Here is a 26,597-nt window from a genome sequence, read left to right on the forward strand (position 1 = left end):
GGTTGCAGAGTTGGACATGACTGAGCAACTAGGCACAGCACAGAGCAGTTGAACCTCACCCTCAGCTAATACAATTAACCCATATCAGTCACATCCTACATGCCATGCACTGTGCGAAGCTTTTCACATACATTATTTAGCTTAATCTTAAAAAAATTTTTTTGGGTTGTTCTTGTTAAGCAGTGCATCAGTTAGGGCATTTGGGGTAAAAATAACAGAAACAGACTCTGGCTAACAAGTAGAGAGTGGAATTTCCTTCAAGGAAATAGAGTGGCTTAAAGAATGTAAGAGAGGGCTGAAAGACAGACTCAGAGGACAGAAATCATGAATTTGGAGGTCCTGACAAGAGAGAAATAAAGCAAATGTTAGTTTTCTACCCTTGCATCATTGTGCTCAGAATTCAAATTAAGAGTAGACTTGACCTAGCTTTGGGCAAGAGGCTACCCATTTAGTTAAGGAAGGGTAAGGCACTTTGGGGGCTTCCCAGGTGGCTCTGACAGTAAAGAATCTGTCCACAGTGCGGGAGACCCGGGTTCGATCCCTTGGTTGGGAAGAGCCCCTGAAGAAGGGAATGGCAACCCATTCCAGTATTCTTGCCTGGAGAATCCCATGGACAGAGGAGCCTGGGGGGCTACAGTCCATGGGGTTGCAAAGAGTTGGACATAACTGAGCAACTAGCACTTGGGAAGTTTCCACGTGCCTAAGCCCATGTATGGGCTTCCCTTGTAGCTCAGTCGCTAAAGAATTTGCCTGCAGTGCAGGAGACCTGGGTTCGATCCCTGGGTTGGGAAGATCCCCTGGAGAAGGAAATGGCAACCCCTCCAGTATCCTTGCCTGGAAAATCTCATGGACAGAGGAACCTGGTGGACTGCAGTCCATGGGGTCGCAAAGAGTTGGGCATGACTGAGCGACTAACACACATAACACACAAGCCCATGTGTGGGTGCTCTGGGGCCCACGAGTCACTACTACTGAGTCCCTGGGCAGCAACTACTGAAGCCCATGTGCCTAGAGCCCATGCTCCACAACAAGAGAAGCCGCTGCAATAAGAAGCCCATGAATGGCAACTAGAGAAGGCCGGCACACAGCAACAGAGACCCAATGCAACCAAAACTTAAAAAAAAATAATAATTAAAAAAATGTCCTATAGAGCTTGGAATGAACATACACACAATACTATATATAAGATAGGTAACCAATAAGGTGCTTTCCTTGTGGCTCAGCTGGTAAAGAATCAGCCTACAATATGGGAGACCTGGGTTCAATCCCTGGGTTGGGAAGATCCCCTGGAGAAGGGAAAGGCTACCCGCTCCAGTATTCTGGCCAGGAGAATTCCATGGCCTCTTTAGTCCATGGGCTTGCAAAGAGTTGGACACGACTGAATGACTTACTTTCACTTTCTTTCTACCAACAAGGACCTACTGTATAGCATAGCAAACTCTACTCTGTTCTTTGATAACCTATATGAGAAAAGAATCTAAAAATAATAAATATATATACATGCTTACTGAATCACTTTGCTGTACATATGAAACTAACACAGCATTGTAAATCAACTATACTCTACTAAAATTTTAAAAATAAAGTCCTCTAAACCTACATGAAACCTTTGTGCTAAGATGTTATATGACAAAACCTTAAAATGTAACCAATCCTATCCTATCATGACAAACTTGTAAACAGTATCTGTGCAGAAAAGCTGATATATTATGGTGCTGGGACTTTGCATTGTTTTTTCTCATTTTCTTTAATATTGTCACCATACTGTTTGCATAGTTCATACAACTTGGAGGAAGAAATGCAATTATAGTGGCTTCCTAGGTGTTGTTCTTTGGGGTTGAACAGTCAGGTATCTTGGGACATAGCTGATGTGATCATGCTCCAGAAAAGACCTGTCCTGGGACTGCCCTCGTGGTCCAGTGGTTAAGAATCCACCTCGCAATGGAGGGGATGCAAGTTTGATCCCTGGTCTGGGAATTGATATCCCATATGCCAGGGAGTAATTAAGCCAGCACATTGCAACTAAAGCCCTTGCGTGCCACAGCTAAAGATCCTGCATGATGCAAGGAAGATCCTTCTTGCCGCAATTAAGACCTGAGGCAGCCAAATAAATAAATATTAAAAAAAAAAAAAGACCCGTCCTTTGGGGTTGGGGAAGTCTTTGCCCTCTGACATTTGCCTCCACTTTCTTCACCCCTGGAAGCCAAAGAAGCCTCACAACCAGAGTTCCTGGTTCTTCCCCAGTGACCGAAGCACAACTTCCTTTCTGACCAATTTCAAGAACTAGTAGTTTTCACCTCTGTTTGCTCAGGTCAGGTCCTGAGCCACTTCTGCTTTCAAGGATGAAAAGGGTGGAGGAAGTATTCCAGGGACTGCGGCAGTGAACATCTGTGCCTGCCCTGCGACTGACCTTTGGCCAACTATGCTCTCAGTGTGATTTTGGTGGAAATGCTCAAGACTCTCATCAAGGCTATGGTAAGACTTTTTCTCAGAATCTGCCAGACATTTGTCTTCCTGCTTGGACAACTGAGAGAGCAGGTGGAAAATTCCAGAACTGGGCTTTGAACTGGGCAACAGGCAACTCTGTGGCCAATATACCCTTTACGTGTCATTGGGGCCATGACAGCTATATCATGATAAACCTAAGACCCAGCAGGTAGAATAATTACAGCTCATATTGACTAAATTTTCACTAGGTGCACGTTGACATCTATTATCTTATTTAATCATCACAACAACCCCAAGGGGTGAGTACCATTATTACCATCATTTCCCAGTTGAGTGAGGACAATGGGGTCCAGAGAATAACTTGCTCGAGGTTGCAGGCTTATAGACCTAGAATTTAACTCCCCAGACTAGCCCCAGACATCAAAGGCTCAACCAACTTGTTGAAGACGATGTTCAAGTGGAACTTTCCTTGGCAGTTCAGTGTAATGGAAAAAAAAATATTCTTTTTTTGAAAAACCTTTTCGTAATTCCCATCTCTGTGAGGTTGCCATCTATTCTTTTTTTAAAAAAATTTACATTTAGTTCTTTGCCCGCACTGGGTCTCAGTTGCAGCACATGGGATCTTTAGCTGCAACATGCCAACTCTTGGTTGTGGCATGGGGGATCTAGTTCCCTGACCAGGGATCGAACCTGGGCCCCAATGGAGCACAGGCTCTTAGCCGCTGGATGGATCTCCAGGAAAGTCCCCCCACCAAACACAATATTCTGTTGTTGGTTCTTGCCAGAACCTTCTTGGGAGGGTAGATCCTGTGAGGCCAGTTCCTTTGAATGTGGTACGTCAGGTAAATTGGAGGGGTTTCGACAGAGATAAATCATCTGAGTAGGTGAGGGAAGAGAGACTTGGAGAGACTAGTCTGAGAAGTTGTGTTGGGAAGGGAAGAGCCACGATCTTGGGTGCTTTGTGAGGCAATGGGAGATGGAGACCCCGCTATCTTCATTCTCTCGGGCGCAAAGCCAGAAAAGCTTGGGAGACGAAATATGGCAAAGAGGATTTGTAAAGTTGAGTATAGAGAGTCATGTGATACCAAACCCACTTGTTTGAAAGAGAATGGAGTGAGCCATGCAGATATCTGGGAGAAAATTGTCCAATCCGAGGGAACAGCCAGTGTGCAGGTCTTGAGGTAGCAGTGTGTCTGGGGTGCTTGAAGAGCAGCAAGGAGGCCACTGTGGCTGCAGGGGGAGGAGCAAGGGCTCAAGGAAAAGGAGAGGAGCTTAGAGTGGTAAGCGGGGGCGCTGGGGTGACAGATGACTTAGGCCTGGTGGGTAATGGAAAGGACTGGCTTGGGCTACCAGCGAGGTGAGGAGCCTTTGTAAGCTTATGAGCAGAGGAATAATATATGCTTTTTTATAATCATAATATATCCTTTTGAAAGGATCTCTCTAGCTGTGACATTGAAAACTGACTTTGGGGTGTTGGAGGAAGTAGAGAACCAGTGGGGCAGAGACAAGGTCTAATGCTTCAGTGCAGGTGGGATGGTGGTGGCCTCCACTGTTTTGGTAACGGAGAGCTGGTTAAAAAAAAAAAAAAAAAGTTCATTTTTTAACATGTTTGAAGGTAGACCCGTAGGATTTCCTTGTGATTTTCAGTCTGAACAACTGAGTAGAGTTCTCAGTCTTCCCCAATCAACTGAGATTGAGAAGAGGCCAGTCAGGAAACTCAGGCGAAGCTTTATTGGGGCTCCTGTGGCCGCAAGAGGGATCGCAAACAAGCGACAGTTTTCCCTGCTCACTCCCTGAGGGGCAGGTGAGCTGGTTTCTTATGTGGGATGAGGGTAGGGGTGTGTTCAGGGGTCAGGCCAGAGGGGTGGCTTAGGTGTTTTGCCCACCCCTCTAGTGGTGTTGAGTTGGAGAAGGCGATGGCACCCCACTCCAGTACTCTTGCCTGGAAAAATCCCATGGACGGAGGAGCCTGGTAGGCTGCAGTCCATGGGGTGGCGAAGAGTTGGACACGACTGAGAGACTTCACTTTGACTTTTCACTTTCATGCATTGGAGAAGGAAATGGCAACCCACTCCAGTGTTCTTGCCTAGAGAATCCCAGGGATGGGGGAGCCTGGTGGGCTGCCGTCTATGGGGTCGCACAGAATCGGACACGACTGAAGTGACTTAGCAGCAGCAGCTGGTGGTGTTGAGTGCAGGGGGCATGCACAGTACGCTGCTTTCTTTTGCTCCCAACACTTCGTTTTTGCTCCTAGCTCTTCAGAAGTGGCAGTTGGGGTTTGTTTGTTTGTTTTTTTTTTTTTGGTCTTTTGTTCAGAATTTGCCCCAGCCTTGCAAGCAGTTATTTTTAGATCCTTTGTATTTTGTTGCTCGAGGGGATGTTTGCACAGGTGCAAGCACTGCAGCAAAGGATGCCAGACCCCTTCCTATCTAGAAGGACACTGCTGCTGTCGGTTGAAAGTGGGGGAACAGCTCCACCGTGGTGCCCCAGCCACCTGGTACTACCATATGGCCACACAGGCAAAGGCTTGAACCACAGCTCATCTGAGTTTCTGCAGGACGTCTGTGATCTTCCCGGAACAGAGGATAAGGAGCTGCTCTGCGGCCACATCCTGCCTGCCTTCTTTCCTCTCTTGGGCTCTCTCTCAAGCGTCATGACTCATGTCCGAGGTTGTGGCTACGCATGGGCTTTCTGCCTCACCCACCACCCTCTGCCTGCTAAGAGAGCCCCAGATTAAAACTGCTCGTCTGTTAGTCTAGGATATAGCCTTCCTTGTTTTTGAAGTATCATCCTTTTTGATGTGTGGGACAACAACCATGGAGTGATTGGTTTTGCTGTCTGAAAGTGTTAGTTGCTCAGTCGTGTCCGACTCTTTGCAACTTCATGGACTAAAGCCTGCCGGGCTCCTCTGTTCATGGGATTTTCCAGTCAAGAATACTGAAGTGGGTTGCCTTTCCCTTCTCCAGGGGATCTTCCTGTCCCAGGATCAAATGCAGGTCTCCCACATTGCAGGCAGGTTCTTTACTGTCTGAGCCACCAGGGAAGCCACCCTATGTTTGCCGTCTATGTAAGTAATAAACTATCTGAACCTAACAGTGGCTCATTGTATCTTTACTGGTGGCCTTGGCCCAGACTTGTCTTGTTTGCTGGAGGCTCAGATAGGCCCAGATGCAGAAGCATGATCAAGAGTGATCAGGAGTTCAGGTCTAGATGTACTTGTTTTACCGGACTTGTTAGACAGGGCTCAAGCAGTTGGCCACCTGAGTCTGGAGTTCAGGAGAGGTCTGGGATGGAGACAGAAACATAGGAACATCGGCATATGATGATGTTTAGAGCCCGGAGCCCACTTAAGGACAGTGTGTGTTAGACGCTCAGTGGTGTCTGACTCTTTTGCGACCCCATGGACTGTGGCCCACCAGGTTCTTCTGTCCGTGGGATTTCCCAGGAAGAATACTGGAGTGGGTTGCCATGTCCATTTCCTCCTTCAGGGGATCTTCCCCACCCAGGGATCGAACCTGTCTCTTATGTCTTCTGCATTGGCAGGCAGGTTTTTTTTAGTGCCACCTGGGAAGCCCCCAGGGGATTCTTTACTGTCTGCGCCACCAGGTGGCACTTAAGGACAGATTGTAGGTAAAAAAGAGGCCCAAGGACTGAGCTCTGGAATCCTTCTACAAGGTTGGGGAGAGAAGGAGGGATTGGTCAAAGAACCTGGGATGAGCAATGGAGGTGAAGGAAGAACAAACAGGGTCCTAGAGGCCAATTTGCAGATTAGTTCCTGGAAGGAGTGGTTGTTGTTCAGTTCCTCGATCATATCCAACTTTTTGTGACTTCATGGACTGCAGCACACCAGGCCTCCCTGTCCTTCACCATCTCCTGGAGTTTGCTCAAACTCATGTCCATTGAGTCGGTGATGCCAGCCAACCATCTCATCCTCTGTCATCCCCTTCTCCTCCTGCCTTCAGTCTTTCCCAGCATCAGGGTCTTTTCTAATGAGTCAGCTCTTTGCATCAGGTCGCCAAAATATTGTAGCTTCAGCTTCAGCATGTTAGGTAGGTAGAACAGGGAAAAGGAGTCCAAAATGGCGGTGGCCAAAAAAAAAAAAACCAAAAACCGAGGAAGGTCCGAGGACCAGAGTGAAGACTTCAAGTAGAACAAACAGCACTCCTGGCTAAGCCCAATTTGCATAGGGCAGGCCCAGGTGGAGGAAAAACATATGAAAGGAGGAGCCAAAGCGCTTTCTCTCTCTGTTTCTCTCCCGCGTGTGTGCACTCTTTCTCTTCTCTCCCTCTCTCTCTTTCTCTCTCCCTCCCCCCCGCGCTCCTCCACTCTCTTCTCTTTAAGTCTTTGGGTTGGCATGCCCTCACGCTTCGAGGATGGATTCTCCTGCTATCTTCTAAATGAAATAGAGCTGTAACACTGATTTGCCTAAGAGCTATAACATGGTTTGTCCAAGACCCGAGAGCTGTGACACGCCGAGGGCTTTAATGTCCGTCGCTCCAAATCTTTGTTGTGACGAGACAAAGAACCAAGGAACATACGCTTGCGTGACATCTATGGTGCCGTGACTCGGATATAACCTGGCTGAAACAACCTCCGGTGCAGAAGAGGCCAGGCACAGCAGGAGCCCAACTCAGCGAAGCTCCTGCGCTAGAAGCGGAAGGCGAAGAAACCCAGTGCAGGGGAAGGCCCATCCTGCTGGAAACTGGGACAGCGAAAAACAAGCTCAACAGAAAGGTCACGTGGCCCAGTCTCAGATTCCAGAAGACCTCCGGTTAAGGTAAGAGGTCCTCGCTCTTATGGCTGGAGGGAGATGCCTAATGAAATCTTAATTCCTTTATAACCTCTCATTTCTTGTTCCCTCAAACCTCCTGCGAACAGGCGAGTGGCAGCGGGCACAACTGAGGGACTCTGGAGAGGCTACTCCTCAGCATGTCCCAAAGGCACTATCTGCTGAGCCCCAGTAGCTGTTACACAAGCCAGTGGGGGTTCTTCTGTCCTTTCTCTGTGCCAAGAATCAGACCAATGAAATTGTGAGCACCGGTCAGATATTTAGCAAATTTTCTGGCGGGCTATGAAGGGGATTCCTTGGCACATTTTCCCCACTGCTTTCCCTCCTGTCCTTCAGCTCTCTCCCGGGACTCAAGCTCGGCCAAACTAATGAAACTCAGGCCCTGATGTCTCATTGCAAAAATTCATTGAGAGACAAAGCGATAAGAGGTGGATTTATTAGGATCCAGAGAGAAGCCACTCTTCAAGGGCAAGGGCTGGGGCCACGGAATTAGGCCTGGTTAGGTTTTGTGAGGGGGTGGAATTCATATGCTAAGGAGCAGGAGGATCATCCCTACCATTGGGGAACCACCCACTCCTCCATCTTTTTCACAGTGCCTTGGAGCTGTCCTGCCACCTCTGGGTGTGTCTGTTGGCTTATAGACTGGGGATTAAGGTTTACTTGAATTTGACTTGTCATCTTGGACCCAGCTGATTTTAATTGGTTTACATTATACCCTTGTGCTATGTCATTCTTTCAAAGGTTGTGCTCTGCCCCCTTCCCTCCTGTTTCATGCTCTTTGCCTGAGCCCCATCCAGACCCACAAGGTTGCCTCTATAATCTTCTGGAGAGACAACCAGAAAATAGCTGGCCTTGGGAAGGAAATACTCTATAATATCCAGCCCTCTAATCCTACCCAGTACTGGTCACAGTGGAGACCTTGGGGATGCCCAACTCCAGTCTGGGGGTCCCAGGAGGTCATCACGCCTTGACCTGCCTAGGGATCTGGTCCTTGAAAGGTTGTCACGCCTCAACCTGCTTTGGGATCCACTAGTCCCAGGGGTCCCAGGAGGTTATCACGCCTCGACCTGCCCAGGGACCAATTCTCGGGAGGCCGTCACGCCTCGACCCACTCGGGGATTCGATCTCTAGGAGGCTGTCATGCCTCAGCCTGCCTGGAGATTTGCACCCTGACCCGGGGACGCCTGGCTCTCAGGTTGCAACAGTTCTGGGTAGGATAAGCTTCAGAAAGACTCACCCCTAAGGAAGTCCACCCATGGAAACAGAAGGAAGCCTATTAGCCCAATGAGAACCCCATTGCCTTTCTGGAAAGGCTAAAAGAGGCACTCCAAAAGTTTACCAATCTGGAGTTAGACTCTTACGAGGGACAGGTGATTTTAAAGGATAAATTCCTGTCCCAGTGTGCATCAGATATCAGAATTAAGTTACAACAGCTACAACAGCAGGACCCTGCTGCCTCTTTAGATGAAATGGTCCAGACAGCCACCAATACCTTTTATAACAGAGAACAGGAGAAGGAGGCCAAGGCCCAGGAGAAGGAGAGAAAGAAAGAGACAAGGCATGCCCGGATGCTGGCTGCCCTCCAGAGAAGCCCTATGGCAAACCCCAAGTCCTTGAAGGACAAGGCATGAGACAAATGCCTGATCTGTAGACAGGCATTGGGCCAAAGAGTGTCCAAACCGTGACAAGTCTCCTAGAATGGCTTGCCGCAAATGCTATCAACTGGGACATTGGGCCGCACTCTGCCCTCGGGACCCAAGAACCTCAAGGTCAAGTGCCAAGCCTACCCTCACGATGGTTCAAGAGGACTGAAGCGGCCCGCTCCAGCCAGCCCACCTGTCGCAGATAACCATCACGGGGGCACGGAGCCAAGGGTGCAACTGGATGTGGCAGGTAGGTCCGAGAATTTCTTGGTTGACGCAAGGGCTACCTACTCTGTCTTGATCTCCTACTCCGGAGACTTCTCCCAAACCTGTACCATTTTGGGTGCTACAGGAAAAGCAACTGCTAAAAGATTCACCCGAGCACTTCTTTGTTGCTGGGATGGGCAAATATTTTCCCACCAGTTTCTGGTGGTCCCTGAGTGTCCTACTCCCTTATTGGGAAGAGATGTACTCACTAAACTGGGGACCACCCTTGTGATGGGAAGTTTTTCAGCCCCTAGAGCTCTACAGCTCCTGGTTACTACTGAAGAACCCATTACACCTTCAATAGAGAGGGACCAAAAACTATAGGAAGACAAAATTAACCCCCAGGTGTGGGACAAGGGGATTCCTGGACGAGCCCACCAGGCTGAACTGGTCATCATTGTCCTCCGAGATCCCACTCGGTTTCCTAACTGGAAACAATACCCTCTCAAAAGAGAGGCTCGGGAGGGACTGCAGCCTTTAATAAATAAATTCCTTGCTTGTGGGCTATTGGTCCCCACCAGTTCACCATGTAACACCCCAATCCTTTCAGTAAAGAAAAAAGATGGAACCTGGCGAGTGGATCAAGATCTCCGCATCATAAATGAAGCTGTAGTCCCCCTCCATCCCATAGTACCCAATCCCTGTGTAATCTTGGGAGAAATCCCACCCAGTGCCAAGTGGTCTTGGATCTCAAAGATGCATTTTTTTTTTGCATACCACTGGCTAAAGAATTCCAGTATCTTTTTGCTTTCAGTGGGAGGCCCCAGGAGAAAAACACCAACAGATGACTTGGACAGTATTACCTCGGGTTCAGAGATAGCCCCCACCTGTTTGGACAGGCCCTTAGCTGGAATCTCCTAGATCTGGACCTGGGACCTAATGGGAAAATATTACAATATGTAGATAACCTACTAATCTGCTCTCCAGATGAGAAAAGTGCCCAATAACATGCAATTCAGGTTCTAAACTTCTTGGCAGAAAGGGGATATAAAGTCTCCCGTGCTAAGGCACAGATGATCGAGACCAAGGTCACTTACCTGGGAGTTCAGATTACACACGGGTCCAGGAGACTGTCCTCTGATCGGGTACAAGGAATCCTCCAGTTGCCCTCCCCCATGACTCAAAAACAATTGTGAGCTTTCCTGGGGCCAACTGGATATTGTAGAATCTGGATAACCAACTATGGTCTAATTGCCCAGCCCTTATATGAAAGCTTAAAGGGAAGAGATGATTCAATCCCACTGATGTGGGGAACTCCTCAAAAGAAGGCAGAGGCTACACTAAAACAGGCCTTAACTCAGGCACCTACCTTGAGGTTGCCAGACCCAGAAAAACCATTCCAACTTTATGTCCATGAAAGAGAGGGAATAGCCTTGGGAGTGTTAACTCAAAGGTTGGGATCTGAGCCCCAGCCTGTAGCTTACTTATCCAAAAAGCTCAATCCAACTACCCGAGGCTGCCCACCCCCTGCCTTCGAAATCTTGCAGCTATTGCAATCATGATAGAAGATGCTTTAAAACTCTCGTTTGGGGACAAACTAACTATTTTTTACCAGCCACCAAGTAAAACAACTCCTAAATGGGAGAGGCCATTTATGGATGTCTGATCAAAGAATCCTCAGATATCAAGCAATGCTGATGGAAAATCCAGGCCTCACTATATCACCTTGTGAGGTTCTTAACCCAGCCACCCTCCTGCCTACCCCCGAGGGCTCTCTCCCCTTTCACTTTTGTCTAGAAACCTTGGACCACTGGACAAAACCCCAAGAGGGATTGTCAGAAGATCCTTTGACCAATCCTGAGGAAATCTGGTACACTGATGGAAGCAGCTTTGTCTTGGATGGAAAAAGAAGAGCCGGGTATGCAGTAGTCTCCAATTTTGAGACCACAGAGGCTAAGCCTCTGCCACCAGGTACTTCAGCCCAATTAGCTGAGCTCATAGCCCTGACTCGAGCTTTAGAGCTGGGAAAAGGAAAAAGAATAGCCATTTACACTGATTCCTAGTATGCCTTTCTGGTGCTAAATACACATGTGGCTATTTGGAAAGAAAGGGGCCACTTGACCACCCGAGAGTCCCCAATCAAATATGGTGATCAGATTCTTCGACTCTTGGAGTCGAAGTCCATCTGCCCACCGAGGTTTCAGACTCCCACTGTAAAGGACACCAAAAAGGGAGCACAGAAATGGCACGATGGAACCAAGCAGCTGATCAGGCAGCTAGGAGAGCAGCATTACAGAACCATGACCTAATAGGGGTTGGCACCTTAGTTCCACAGACTAATTTGCCAGAAACTCCTTCATATACTGAAGGTGAGACTCTTAAAGCTAAGAGTGAGGGCTTTCAAGATCAAATGAGGTGGTTCCAAAAGGGGGGACTCATTTTTCTGCCTGGAACCTCCAATGGAAGTTGGTTAACTCCTTACATACCACTACTCATTTAGGAGAAAAGTCCCTCCAAAGATTACTACAAAGGTCCTTCAGAGGAACAGGCTTCCAAACAACTATAAGACAGGTGGTCTCCTCTTGTCCCACTTGCCAATTAAACAACCCCCAAGGAGCTCAAAGACCCCAGCTGGCCCAGCTCATCCAACGACATGGGGCCTACCCAGGAGAGGACTGGCAGATGGACTTCACCCAGATGCCAGTTTGTCAAGGGTATAAATACCTATTAGTCATGATAGATACATTCACAGGATGGATTGAAGCTTTCCCACCCAGACTGAGAAGGTGGTAAAAAAACTGCTCCATGAAATCATTCCAAGATTTGGTCTGCCCAGGTCATTACAAAGTGACAATGGGACATCATTTACTTCTAAGGTCACCCAAGGAGTCTCGAAAGCATTGGGCATTACTTATTATCTCCATTACTTATTATCTCCTCTGCCTGGAGGCCTCAATCTTTGGGAAAAGTAGAAAGAGCCAATCAATTCTTAAAATCATCGATAAAGAAGATAACCCAGGAGACCTCCCTGGGATGGAAGGAGGCTTTACCGATAGCTCTCTTCCGCACCCGCATTGCCCCTAAGGAACAGCTTGGTCTTAGCCCTTATGAGATGCTATATGGGAGACCTTTTGTTTATGTCAATGACCTCTTCCTAGATCCAGAGGTTCAGACCCTACAGTCTTATATCATGGCCATTGGGCAATTTCAACAGGATATATGCTTGTGAGATATGAACCAGGACCCAAAAGATTCTAAGGAGTCACCACTATATGCTCCAGGAACTCAAGTCCTAATTAAAGTCTGGGAAGATGGGTCCCCAAAGGCTCAACTCCAGCCCACATGGAAGGGCCCCTACCCTGTAATACTTTCTACCCCTACAGCAGTCAAGGTACCAGGACATGACTCCTGGATTCACTACTCATGAGTCAAGCCATGGAAAAAAACAGAAGAGGACACTCAATACACCTGTGAGCCCCTGGGAGATCTCAGATACCTATTCAGGACTGCAAATGAGTGCCATTCTAATGAACACCCCCAAAATCTAGTTTCTGGGGTTAAGATTTCTCAGGATAGCTCTAAATAGCCAACACAGCTTGACAGAGATTGTACTCCAAAACAGACAAGAGATAGATCTTCTGATCCCTGAACAAGGAGGGACTTGAGCCATCCTGGCGATGAGAATTTAAAATTGACTAATGCCCCTTCTAGTCCTTGTTAGGCTATATTGATGATGCTTATGATTATTCCATGTACTGTCAATTGTCTAACCTGTTTTGTCTCTGCCCAGGTCAACAAGCTACAACATTCAGTGCCAGTTCAACAAAGATATAAAACTCCAGCCGACCATGAAAAATATCACACCCTTGGATGGACACCGCTAGAAGGACTCTGAGGCTTGAGACTAGCAAGAGGGGGAGGCCCAATACCCCTCGCCATCCCAGTTCAGCAGGAAGTAGCCAGAAAGACCTTGACGCCCCTATTCCCAAAGAATTGGGCCTCCCATCTCTTGAGGGGGGAATGTTAGGTAGAATAGGGAAAAGGAGTCCAAAATGGCGGTGGCTAAAAAAAAACAAGGAAGGTCCGAGGACCAGAGTGAAGGCTTCAGGTAGAACAAACAGCACTCCTGGCTAAGCCCAATTTGCATAGGGCAGGCCCAGGTGGAGGAAAAAACATATAAAAGGAGGAGCCAAAGCGCTTTCTTTCTCTTTCTCTCCCACGTGCGTGCACTGTTTCTCTCCCCGCCCCCCACCCCCCGCCTCTCTCTCTCCCCTACGTGCTCCTCCACTCTCTTCTCTTTGTCTAAGACCCAAGGGTTGTGACCAAGGAACATACATTCGCATGACAAGCATCAATCCTTCCAATGAATATTCAGGACTGATCTCCTTTATGATGCACTGGTTGGATCTCCTTACAGTCCTAGGGACTCTAAAGAGTCTTCTCCAATACCCCAGTTCAAAAGCATCAATTCTTTGGCACTCAGCCTTCTTTTATGGTCCAACTCTCACATTCATGGAGAAAGGAATGGCAAATCACTTCAGCATTCTTGCCTTGAGATCCCCATGAACAGTATTGTCATGCAAGTGAATGTTCCTTGGTTCTTTGTCTCATCACAACAAAGATTTGGAGCGATGGACATTAAAGCCCTCGGTGTGTCACAGCTCTCGGGTCTTGGACAAACCGTGTTATAGCTCTTAGGCAAATCAGTGTTACAGCTCTATTTTATTTAGAAGATAGCAGGAGAATCCATCCTTGAAGCGTGAGGGCATGCCAACCCAAAGACTTGAAGAGAAGAGAGTGGAGGAGAGCCTGGGGGAGGGGGAGAGAGAGAGAGTGAGAGAAAGAGCACACGCACGCGGGAGAGAAAGAGAGGGAGAAAGCTCTTTGGCTCCTCCTTTTATATGTGTTTTCCTCCACCTGGGCCTACCCTATGCAAATTGGGCTTAGCCAGGAGTGCTGTTTGTTCTACCTGAAGTCTTCACTCTGGTCCTCGGACCTTCCTTTGAGCTTCCTTGTCTTTTAGCCACCGCCATTTTGGACTCCTTTCCCCTATTCTACCTACCTAACAGTATGAAAAGGAAGGAGTGGGTGAAGCTCAAAAGCTGCTGCGGAATCCCTTAAGATGAAGATCACAAACCCACTCCCTAGTCAATCAGGTATCCTTGGTGTCAAAACAGTTTTGGTGCAGTGAAAGATGGGGTGGAGCAAACGCTGGATTGGAACCGGTTCAAGGGTGAGGGGGAGGGGCAGGCACAGCAAAAAATACAGATACATGTTTTGGAACCTGTTTTGCAAAAGGGAAGCAAAACCAAAAACAAACAAAAAAACTGGGGCAGTGGTTGGTGAGGAAAGTGGGATCAGATAAAGTTTGTTTGCTTTTTCGTTGAGAAACACGTTAGCCTGATGGATATCAGATTTCTATATAAACACCCAACATTCATTCCATCGGTCTTATGTGTTTTCTTCCAGAACCAATACCTTTAACTTCTGCTTATCTGATTTTAGGGTAGTACTGTGATAGGGCATATTTGGCTATGACACAGAGTTATGTAAATAGGTTATGCTTCATAATTTTCTAGGCTATTCTTGTGTGTTTTCTCTTTGAGGTGAATTTTATTTATTTACATTTTTATTTTAAAAAGGAATTTCTTTATTTGTTTGGCTGCATTGGGTCTTAGTGTTGACACTCAGGATGTCTGTTGAGTCATGTGGAGTCTTTCATTGTGGCACATGGACTCTAGTAGTTGTGGTGAGCAGGCTTAGTGGTTATGGCTCAATGGCTTAGTTGCCTGGAGGCATGTGGGACCTAGTTCCCCAACCAGTGATTGTACTGGCATCTCCTGCATTGCCAGGTGAATCCTTAATCACTGGACCACCAGGGAAGTCCCTAGGTGAATTTTAGAATTAGCACATTAAATTGATAATAATCCTGTTGGGTGAGGTTACAGTGAATTGCTGAGTAATCTGATGGAGAACTGATATCTTTATAATGTTAATTAAGCCTTATTAGGAACCTGGAATGTCAGGTCCGTGAATCAAGGCAAGTTGGAAGTGGTCAAACAGATGGCAAGAGTGAACGTCGACATTCTAGGAATCAGCGAACTAAAATGGACTGGAATGGGTGAATTTAACTCAGATGACCGTTACATCCACTACTGCAGGCAGGAATTCCTTAGAAGAAACGGAGTAGCCATCATGGTCAACAAAAGAGTCCAAAATGCAGTACTTGGATGCAGCCTCAAAAATGACAGAACGATCTCTGTTCATCTCCAAGGCAGACCATTCAATATCACAGTTATCCAAGTCTATGCCCCAACCAGTAACGCTGAAGAAGCTGAAGTTGAACGGTTTTATGAAGACCTACAAGACCTTTTAGAACTAACACCCAAAAAAGATATCCTTTTCATTATAGGGGACTGGAATGCAAAAGTAGGAAGTCAAGAAACATCTGGAGTAACAGGCAAATTTGGCCTTGGAATGCGGAATGAAGCAGGGCAAAGACTAATAGAGTTTTGCCAAGAAAATGCACTGGTCATAGCAAACACCGTCTTCCAACAACACAAGAGAAGACTCTACACATGGACATCACCAGATGGTCAACACCAAAATCAGATTGATTCTATTCTTTGCAGCCAAAGATGGAGAAGCTCTACAGTCAACAAAAACAAGACCAGGAGCTGACTGTGGCTCAGATCATGAACTCCTTATTACCAAATTCAGACTCAAATTGAAGAAAGTAGGGAAAACTGCTAGACCATTCAGGTATGACCTAAATCAAATCCCTTATGATTATACAGTGGAAGTGAGAAATAGATTTCAGGGTCTAGATCTGATAGATAGAGTGCCTGATGAACTATGGAATGAGGTTCGTGACATTGTACAGGAGACAGGGATCAAGACCATCCCCATGGAAAAGAAATGCAAAAAAGCAAAATGGCTGTCTGGGGAGGCCTTGCAAATAGCTGTGAAAAGAAGAGAGGTGAGAAGCAAAGGAGAAAAGGAAAGATAAGCATCTGAATGCAGAGTTCCAGAGAATAGCAAGAAGAGATAAGAAAGCCTTCTTCAGTGATCAATGCAAAGAAATAGAGGAAAAGAACAGAATGGGAAAGACTAGAGATCTCTTCAAGACAATTGGAGATACCAAGGGAATATTTCATGAAAAGATGGGCTCGATAAAGGACAGAAATGGTATGGGCCTAACAGAAGCAGAAGATATTAAGAAGAGGTGGCAAGAATACACAGAAGAACTGTACAAAACAGATCTTCACGACCCAGATAATCATGATGGTGTGATCACTAACCTAGAGCCAGACATCCTGGAATGTGAAGTCAAGTGGGCCTTGGAAAGCATCACTACAAAGCTAGTGGAGGTGATAGAATTCCAGTTGAGCTATTTCAAATCCTGAAAGATGATGCTGTGAAAGTGTTGCACTCAATATGCCAACAAATTTGGAAAACTCAGCAGTGGCCACAGGACTGGAAAAGGTCAGTTTTCATTCCAATTCCAAAGAAAGGCAATGCCAAAGAATGCTCAAACTACCGCACAATTGCATTCGTCTCACATGCTAGTAAAGTAATGCTCAAAATTCTCCAAGCCAGGCTTCAGCAATACGTGAACCGTGAACTTCCTGATGTTCAAGCTGGTTTTAGAAAGGCAGAGGAACCAGAGATCAAATTGCCAACATCTGCTGGATCATGGAAAAAGCAAGAGAGTTCCAGAAAAACATCTATTTCTGCTTTATTGACTATGCCAAAGCCTTTGACTGTGTGGATCACAATAAACTGTGGAAAATTCTGAAGGAGATGGAAATACCAGACCACCTGACCTGCCTCTTGAGAAATCTGTATGCAGGTCAGGAAGCAACAGTTAGAACTGGACATGGAACAACAGACTGGTTCCAAATAGGAGAAGGAGTATGTCAAGGCTGTATATTGTCACCCTGCTTATTTAACTTCTATGCAGAGTACATCATGAGAAACGCTGGACTGGAAGAAACACAAGCTGGAATCAAGATTGCCGGGAGAAATATCAATCACCTCAGATATGCAGGTGACACCACCCTTATGGCAGAAAAGCCTCTTGATGAAAGTGAAAGTGGAGAGTGAAAAAGTTGGCCTAAAGCTCAACATTCAGAAAACGAAGATCATGGCATCCGGTCCCATCACTTTATGGGAAATAGATGGGGAAACAGTGGAAACAGTGTCAGACTTGATTGTTTTGGGCTCCAAAATCACTGCAGATGGTGACTGCAGCCAAGCCTTGCTCCTTGGAAGAAAAGTTATGACCAACCTAGGTAGTATATTCAAAAGCAGAGACATTACTTTGCCAACTAAGGTCCGTCTAGTCAAGGCTATGGTTTTTCCAGTAGTCATGCACGGATGTGAGAGTTGGACTGTGAAGAAGGCTGAGCGTCGAAGAATTGATGCTTTTGAACTGTGGTGTTGGAGAAGACTCTCGAGAGTCCCTTGGACTGCAAGGAGATCCAACCAGTCCATTCTGAAGGAGATCAGCCCTGAGATTTCTTTGGAAGGAATGATGCTAAAGCTGAAACTCCAGTACTTTGGCCACCTCATGAGAAGAACTGACTCATTGGAAAAGACCCTGATGCTGGGAGGGATTGGGGGCAGGAGGAGAAGGGGACGACAGAGGATGAGATGGCTGGATGGCATCACTGACTCAATGGACCTGAGTGTGAGTGAACTCTGGGAGTTGGTGATGGACAGGGGGGCCTGCCGTGCTGCAATTCATGGGGTCGCAAAGAGTCGGACACGACTGAGCAACTGAACTGAACTGAACTGAACTGAAGCCTTATCATCCAGGAATATGGCATCTGTCTCTATTCTTCTGTGTCCTCCAGGAAAGACTAACAGTTAAAAAAGTACATATATAGTTTCACCTATTTTGCTTTAGATTTATGCTTAGGTGTTTTATAGCCTTTTGGTTTATGAATGATGTTTTTCCTATTATCTTTTCTAATTAGATAATTAATCAGTCTTAGATGAATAAGAAATAAATAAGACTTTTATATGTTGGTTTTGCTGAATAAGGTTAAGTTCAAGTTATCAGTGAATGGTCCTGGGTTTTCATACTTTCTGCACATGATGACTCTTTTGTCCGTTGACTCTTCTTCCTCTTTTGTAGGAAATAGAATTTTGACTGGATGTTCCTCCTGCCAATTGTTTTCGCTCTTGGAGAGGCAAGAAAAGTTTTTTCTCTTTGAAATGGTTTCCACAGAGTTGGGCTGTGGGTTCTGGATACCTCAATTTACTCAGACTCACAGAGAAAATAATTGCATAGGGTTGATATATAATACTGGAATCTTCCATTATATTCACTTGAATAGAAAATAGATGAACAGTAAAAGAAAAATTTGCCAAATATAGGAAATTCAAATTTCCTTCTAAAAGCTTATTTTAAGCTCTTTTCAATAAGTGGAACTGGAGGGACATCTCTGGTGGTCCAGTGATTAGGAATCCACCTTCCAAAGCAAGAGATGAAGATTCGATGGATTGCTGGTTAGGGAACTAAGATCCCACATGCTGTGGGGCAACTAAGCCCGCAGGCAGCAACTATTGTGGCATCAAGCCACAACGAAGACCCAGCATTGCCAAAAAAAAAAAAAAAAAAGGAACTGGAAAACTATTTGTTCATATGGACAAAATGAAATTGGGTTTCCTATTTCACCTGTGTACAAAAAATTCAACTCTAAACAAAGTAAGAAATTAAGTAACAGAAGTAAAAGAAGTATTTGAGAAGAATATATAGATTAAAAAAAGAACTGGGGAATTTTTTGTTCATATGGACAAAAATGAAATTAGGCTTCCTATTCACACTGCACACAAAAAACTCAACTCTACATAATGTAAGAGATTAAATGACAGAAGTAAAAGAAGTATTTGAGAAGAATATATAGATAAAAAAGAGGAAACAAAATTATTACTATGGACAAAACTGAAATTGGATTTCCTATTTCACACTGCCCACAAAAAATTCAACTCTACACAAAGTAAGAAATTAAATAACAGAGGTATATGAGAAGAATATATTGATGAAAATAAGTTTATCTAACTCTGGAGGTTTTTTAAGCAAGTCACAGAAAAGGCTAATAATAAATTTGGTTGCATCAAACATAAGAATTTCTTCACAAGAGAAATGACAGTTATAATTAATAATAACTCATAGTTTGAATGTGAGTATCAAATAGATTATGTCTGTGAAAGTGACCTGTGAATCACCAGGCAAATGGTGGTTGTTTTTATTCTATCCCAACAAGGTGCCTTCTTTTCTGTTTAGATGGATTTGATGTTAGGAACATCCATTCACTCAAATTATTTCAAGTTTTGAAGCTTTGGTAATTAGAATTCCATGATAGGCATTATCAATGGACAGGTTCTTATCATTCACCTTGGCTCCTAATAGTTGTACACAACCTGCTCCTGGGAAGCTTGCAAAGGGCCCAAAGGGTTGTTGGTGAAGGGTTGATGGCTCAGACAGTAAAGAATCTGCCTGCAATGAGGGAGACCTGGTTTTGATCGCTGGGTGGGAAAGAACCCCTGGAGAAGGGAATGGCAACCCATTCCAGTATTCTTGTCTGGAGAATCCCATCAACAGAGGAGCCTGGTGGGCTATAGTCCATGGGTTCTCAAAGAGTTGGACACAACTGGTGCAACTACACTTTGGTAGCTGCTACGGTGCTAAAAGCAGAAATTCACTGAAGTGAAGCACAGGTCTTTGACTAGACTCTAGAGCTCCTAAATGATTACATTAGCAAGATTCTGCTGGCACAATTGCCATCTCGATGGGGAGGAGGGATTCTTGGTGCTTCCTACTCTGCCCTCTTCCCAGAATTCTCTCCCTGGTCAAATCAATTTCCTAGGGGGAAGAACTCATACGAACCAGAGTGATTAGCAAGACACACAAGAATCTCTACTCTCTGGAGCTTTTACATTCTAGCTGGGGAGTCAGAGAGTAGATAAACTAAATAAATATATAACTTAATATAATGATGAATGTTAATGAAAAAGCATCTGAGTATCTGTAGCAGGTGCTGCAATTGTGCCATTCACATCCCATCAGCGCTTATCATTCTCATGCAAGCTGCCCAGGCTTCTAGCTGCCAGCACCTGCCTGCCTATAGGCTCTCTATGGGTCCTGGAGCCTTCTCTGTCTTGGGGTAGGGCAGGTTGGATGCACTAGAGAAGTAAGGCTTTCCCAGACGGCAGTCCTCCACTAATAGCTGATGTGGGTTGTGGATAAGAATATGGTCCCCTCTCCTCTTTAAAAAAAAAAAAAGATTTTTGGCTACATCCCAGGGCATGTGGGATCTTAGTTCCCCAACCAGGAAGGGAGCCTGAACCCCCTGCATTGAAAGTAAAGTCAACCTCTGGACCACCAGGGAAGTCCTGCAATCTCCCCCTTCTCTCAAGTGGATAACTCTGAGGCATGTTCTACTCTGGATTTCAGATTTCCTCAGTATATTGAATTCTAATTGTCTACAGAGGGAACTTGTTTTGTCTCACCACTTTTATGGTTCTTTTCCATCCCCATTTCTTCACCAGTGTTTCCTAGATCACCTCTCAAATAAATTACTTGCACTCGAATCCTTGTCTCAGGGTCTGTTTACAGCAGAACCAAGCTAAGATTTTGTCAAGAGTAGGACTAAGGGGATGGGTGGGAGGGAATGCATAAAAGCCTATGTTGCTAGATGCCCACCTGTGATCACCTGGTCAGGTGCACATCTAGATGGGTCATTAAGAAAGGCTCTGGGAGTTGGACAATCTTTCTGTGATTTTTCCATTGGCCTTTAAAGTGGTCCCTTGGCCACTGTTCTGGGAAAGGAGGGTCTGTGATGGCCGAGCAACTTCTTGTGGTAATCAGAGTATGAAAGCCTTTCACCAAAAATAAACCCAGCTGATTTATTAAACTATGTCCCCACACCCTTGCTGGTATCTTCTCATCCTGAGCTGATGGCTGTATTTGTTTTTCCTCAGCTCCTTTTCCTGCTAAAAAGTACAGACATGGTCATTTATTTATTGGTGTTTTTCTTTTCTTTCTGATTTTAAGCATCATCCTTTTTTTGGTATGAAAGTTTTAAGTACGAAAATATATAGAGAAGGAAATGAAAATCACCCTGTGGCAGATTAAAAGTTGATCACAATTTCTTTAACACATTGAGAGATGAGATCTGTGCTCCCTCTCTTGGAGGTTGAGGTCTATGACTACTTGACTAATAGAATATGGTGGAAGTGACTCTGTGACAGTTTCCAGATCAACGCCTTAAGAGACTGGAAACTTTCCATTTTTATCTCTTGGAATATTTACCCTTGAGGTCTAACCACTCTGCTGTGAGTAGCCCAAGCCACACAGAGAAGCCACATGGAGGTCCTACAGCTGATAGCCCCAACCAAGCTCCGTGCCTACAGCCAGCACCAACTTCCAGCCATGGGAGTGATCTATTTTGAAAGTCCAGCCCAGCTGAGCCTTCAAGGACTCCAGCCCCAGTCATGATCTGACTGCAGTTATCTGAGATTCCCTGGTGGGAAGTGCTGGGGCTAGACAATCCACAGCACCATGATACAAGAGATGTTATTTCAGACTTGTGGTTGCCAATGGGGAGGGGGTAGAGGGAAGGAAATGGACTGGGAGCTTTGGGATTAGCAGATGCAAGCTATTCTATGTATGTAAAACTGAGTCACTTTGCTGTCCATGTAAATCAACTCTATTTCAATTAAACAAATTTAAAAAAGAGAAGTTGCTGTTTGAAGTTGGTAAGATTTGGAGTAGTTTGCTGTGTGGCAATAGAGAAGAACAGACTCATTGTCCTGTGATCAGGCAACAAATGCCGTAAATGTTTTGGTCTTCCTACACACATGTATCTAAAATCTTTTAAAAATGATTTAATTAATTAATTTCTTTTTGGCTGTGCTGGGTCTTTGTTGCTGTGTATGGGCTTTCTCTGGGCTTCCCTGATAGCTCAGTTGGTAAAGAATCCTCCTGCAATGTGGGAGACCTGGGTTTGATCCCTGGGTTGGGAAAATCCCCTGGAGAATGAAAAGGCTACCCACTCTAGTATTCTGGCCTGGAGAATTCCATGGACTGTATAGGAGTCCATAGGGTCACAAAAAGCTGGATACGACTGAGCGACTTTCACTTCTGGGGCTTTCTCTGGTTGCAGTGCCCAGGCTTCTCATTGTAGTGGCTTCTTTTGTTGCAGAGTACAGGCTGTAGGGCATGCAGGCTTCAGTAGTTGCAACTCCTTGGCTCTAGAGCCCAGGCTCAGTAGTCCTGATGCACGGGCTTAGGACTGCTGCTCCATGTCATGTGGGATCTTCCTGCGTCAGTGATCGAACCTGTGTCTCTTGCCTGGGCAGATGGGTTCTTTGCTGCTGAGCTACCAGGGAAGCTCCCACACTCATATCTTTAAACAGGTAATTTGAAAACAAAATGTTCAGAATTTTAATGGAATTTTTTTCAGAGAGTAGGCTTCCCTGGTGGCTCAGATGATAAAGAGTCTGCCTGCAATGCAGGAGACCCGGGTTCAATTCCTGGGTCAGGAAGACCTCCTGGAGAAGGGAATGGCCACTCATTCCAGTATTCTTGTCTGGAGAATTCCATGGACAGAGGAGCCTGGTGGGCTACAATCCATGGGGTCGCAAAGAGTCGGACACAGCTGAGTGACTAACACACATTTCTTTGCACTGGTTATTAAAGCAGAATAAGGGCAAGAGAGAATATATTTGAGAGAGATTGAAAAATGGTTGGCTTGGGGACCGCATTAGCGGATAGACACAAGGTATGGTTTGGGGTTCTATATATTTCATGAAAATTATGCTCCTGTGTCCTTGAAAACAGTTTGTGCAGACATCTTTGACTGTACTTCTCAGCTATTTCTTAGGATAAACTTAAAATAAATTAAAACACATTTATTTATTTGGCTGTGCCGTGTCTTACTTGCAGCACACGTTTCCTTAGTTGAGGCCTGTGGTCTAGTCCCCTGACCAGGGATCAAACCTGGGCTCTCGGCATCATTAGATGTGCAGAGTCTTAGCCACTGGACCAGCATGAAAGTCCCAAGATAAATTCTTGGAAGTGAAAATTCCTGGGCAAAAGCATTTGAGACATTTTTTTAAAGCAAAATAATATTCAAAAATCACCAGATGTCCCTGTACCTGAGTTGTCCTTATTGATGGCCGCACCAGAAGACAGCTTCTTGGGTGGGAGGGAGGGACATTTTGCAAACCGTGCTTCAGGGAGACATGTTCTGGGAGGTAGGTCCTCAGTCTATTCTTTGTTTTTCATGACGTTTTGGCCAACTCTAAAAGCAGGTGGGCAAACAAAGATAACTTTGGGATATGGACCCTGATGGTTTGGGCCAGGGAGCTGGGTAGGGAAGAAGCCCAGGCTGTGTGCACACAGCCTGGATAGGAAAGTCAGGCGGGACTGTGTGCTCACTGAGCCTCCGCCCTCTTCCTTTGAGTCTGACAGGCTTCTGCCTCCTACTTCTCTGTTTTTGTCCTTCCTGGCTTTAGTGGCTTCCTTGAAGTGGCTCAGTGCTGCCTGCGGCCTCACGGTTCCTGCTGCTTCCAGCTATGAATCACAGAATCCTTCTACTAACAGGTGTGCCTGGAGCTGGGGGTCCTCTGAGGAGGAGGAGGGGAGTTTGTGAGTTTGTGAGTGGAGACAAAGTGTCCAGAATACTTAGGAATGAGACTGGGGAGAGCCAAAGGGGATTGGAGGAAGGTGAAGGGATTCACGAAGTAGAGCTAGACTGAAATGGGATGGTCACAGAGGCTTGGATAAATGACTCGGTTCATAGAGTATGCCCTGGTTTGGTTGGTCCCGTCTTCACAAATGAGGAAACTGAGGTGTAGAGAGGTGAAAAGACATATTGAAGGGTGCACAGTAGATCTTGGCTTCTCTTCTCAGAGTGCTTTTTCTTGGATTCCATCTCACCTCCTATTTGTCTCCTCTTTTCCAAGGACCCAGGTGTAAATGTTTGTCGAATGACTGACTGACTGAAATGATTCGAGTTCGTTTTCCTTTTTTGTCTGTTTTGTGGTGTGTGAGCCAAAGAGGGGAAAGAAATGCTTGTGAGTTGCACAGGGAGGAAATTACCTAATGGAGTCTTTAGGAACTTACTGTTGGGCAAATCAGTGGAGTGGGAACCTAGGGTGGGGCTCAGAGAGGGGCTGAATGTACCTGTTGATGGACATAATCGATAAACAAGAAAAGAGGTTTGTTTGTTTGTCTGAGTCAAACTGAGGACTATAGCCCAGGAGACAGCCTCCTGAGAATTCGGAGGAACTGCTCCAGAGAAGCAGGGTTTTGGGCATAGTTTTATATCTTGTCAGAAGAAAGCACATCAAACAAGTCAGGGATGCATTCTTTTGAGGTTTCAAAAGACATGAAAGCCAAACAGATCATCAGGTACACAGAAAGTTGGTATGGGCTTGGCACCTGGGAAGGAAGTCTTATCATCAAAGCAGGAACAGCATTGGCATCCCAGGAAAGGAAGTATTTCATCTTTGTTTTTTTATTTTAAAAACTTTATTTAGTTTTGACTGCACTGGGTCTTCACTGCTGCATGCAGACTTTCTCTAGTTGCGGCAAGCAGGGGCCACTCTCTAGCTGCGGTGCCCGAGATTCTCATTGTGGTGGTTTCTCCTGAGGCAGAGCGAGCGCCGGCTGTAAGGCACATGGCTCCTGTGGCTGCGGCGCCTGGGCGTAGCTGCCCTGCAGCATGTGGGACCTTTCCGGACCAGGGGTCAAATCTGTGTCTCCTGGATCAAACCTCCTACTGGAAGATCTCCTGGAGGAGGACATAGCAACCCAATCCAGTATCCTTGCAAGAATACCATGGACAGAGGAGCCTGGTGGGCTACAGTCCATGGGATCACAAAGAGTCGGACACAACTGAAGTGGCTTATCATGCACAGAAGCCAGAATGACTTCCCATAGCTCAGTATATCAAAATTTCTTCCGTTATGCCCGATATTGGTGTTCTAAGGCGAGGAGTCAGCAAACTGTGGTCTGGGGGCATAATGTGAGGACTCATTATGTGTTTTTGTACATGGGTCCCAGATGAATGTTTGGAGCTATGAGATCCAGAAGAATATTTGTATTAATCCATGACAAGGAACACTAACTTTAAATCCTGCAAAATTTCATCTGTCTCATCAGCAAAATCGTATTAAAAGAACTTTTACTCAATTATTCTATTTTGAATTTCCTTCATGAAAAATGCATTTTTTCTTTTCGTGAAAGTGAAAGTGTAATCGCTTAGTTGTGTCCAACTCTTTGTGACCCCATGGACGGTAGCCTGAGAGGCTCCTCTGTCCATGGAATTTTCCAAGCAAGAATACTGGAGTGGGTTGCCATTCCCTTCTCCAGGGGATTTTCCTGACCCAGGGACTGAATCCGGGTCTCCCACGTTGTGAACAGATTCTTTACTGTCTGAGCCACCAGGGAAACCCCTTCTTTTCTTATATAAATACATACATAACTGGATTCCATTTGCCTCTTGGTCCGCAAAGCCTAAAATATTTGCTATTGAGCCCTTTATAGAAGGCTTCCCAAGTGGCACTAGAGGTAAAGAACTTGCTTGCCAATACAAGAGATGTGAGAGACATGGATTCAGTCCCTGCTTCAGGAAGATCCCTTGAATAAGGGCTTGGCAACCCACTCCAGTATCCTTGCCTGGAGAATCTCATGGACAGAGGAGCCTGGTGGGCTATAGTCCATGGGGTTGCAAAGAACTGGACATGACTGAAGGGACTTAGCATGTTCCCCTTTATAGAAAGAGTGTGGTGACCTCTGCTCCAGGCTGGGACCTGAGGGGAACCCATCTCCACGTGGGGTTAGGGTGAATCCTGACAGGAATATGCTTGGGGCAAGAGAGCAGGCTGCTTTCTTTCTTTTTTTAATCTTTCTTATTTTTTAATTTAATTTAATTTTTTGCCCAAGCTCTGTGGCATGTGGAATCTTAGTTCTTCAACCGGGGATGGAACTTGTGCCCCTGCATTGGAAGCTCAGAGTCTTAACCACTGGACCACTAGGGAAGTCCCAGGCTGCTTTCTTAACTGTTTGCATATCACCTCCTGACTTCTACCCCCTTGTTCTCCCTCCAGCCTTGGCCTTATGTCATGGGTTCAACCTGGACACGGAAAAAGCAGTCATCTTCCAAAACAACGCAAGGGGCTTCGGGCAGAGCGTGGTCCAGATTCAGGGATCCCGGTAAGGGCTGCAGGGGCACTCCCTGCCCACACACTTTCCCTCCAAGATTTAACATACTTAGCTAGGACGTGGAAGCAAGCTAGATGTCCATCGACTGATGAATGGATAAAGATGTGGTAAACGTATACAATGGAATATTACCTAGAGCCTATTATACAGGGTGAAGTAAGTGAGAGGAACACAGATCTTATATTAACTCATGCATATATGGAATCTAGAGAGACAATTACTGATGAACCTATTTGCAGGGCAGCAAAGGAGATGCAGACATAAAGAA

The 26,597-nt window shown here is 45.7% G+C and overlaps 1 protein-coding gene across 1 annotated transcript in view; it reads left to right on the top strand.

Moving 5' to 3' along the window:
* The first annotated feature begins 23,551 nt into the window (after window positions 1-23,551).
* ITGAM (integrin subunit alpha M) overlaps window positions 23,552-26,597 on the top strand; it is a 44,423-nt gene continuing 41,377 nt past the window's right edge. Inside the window, exons 1-2 of the mRNA XM_069570684.1 lie at window positions 23,552-23,704; window positions 26,215-26,320. Coding sequence (XP_069426785.1) covers window positions 23,677-23,704; window positions 26,215-26,320 — 134 coding nt within the window. The 5' untranslated portion in view covers window positions 23,552-23,676. The remainder of the gene's footprint in view (window positions 23,705-26,214; window positions 26,321-26,597) is intronic.

The sequence above is a fragment of the Ovis canadensis genome, chromosome 24 (genome assembly GCF_042477335.2).
Source record: "Ovis canadensis isolate MfBH-ARS-UI-01 breed Bighorn chromosome 24, ARS-UI_OviCan_v2, whole genome shotgun sequence".
NCBI lineage: Eukaryota > Metazoa > Chordata > Mammalia > Artiodactyla > Bovidae > Ovis > Ovis canadensis.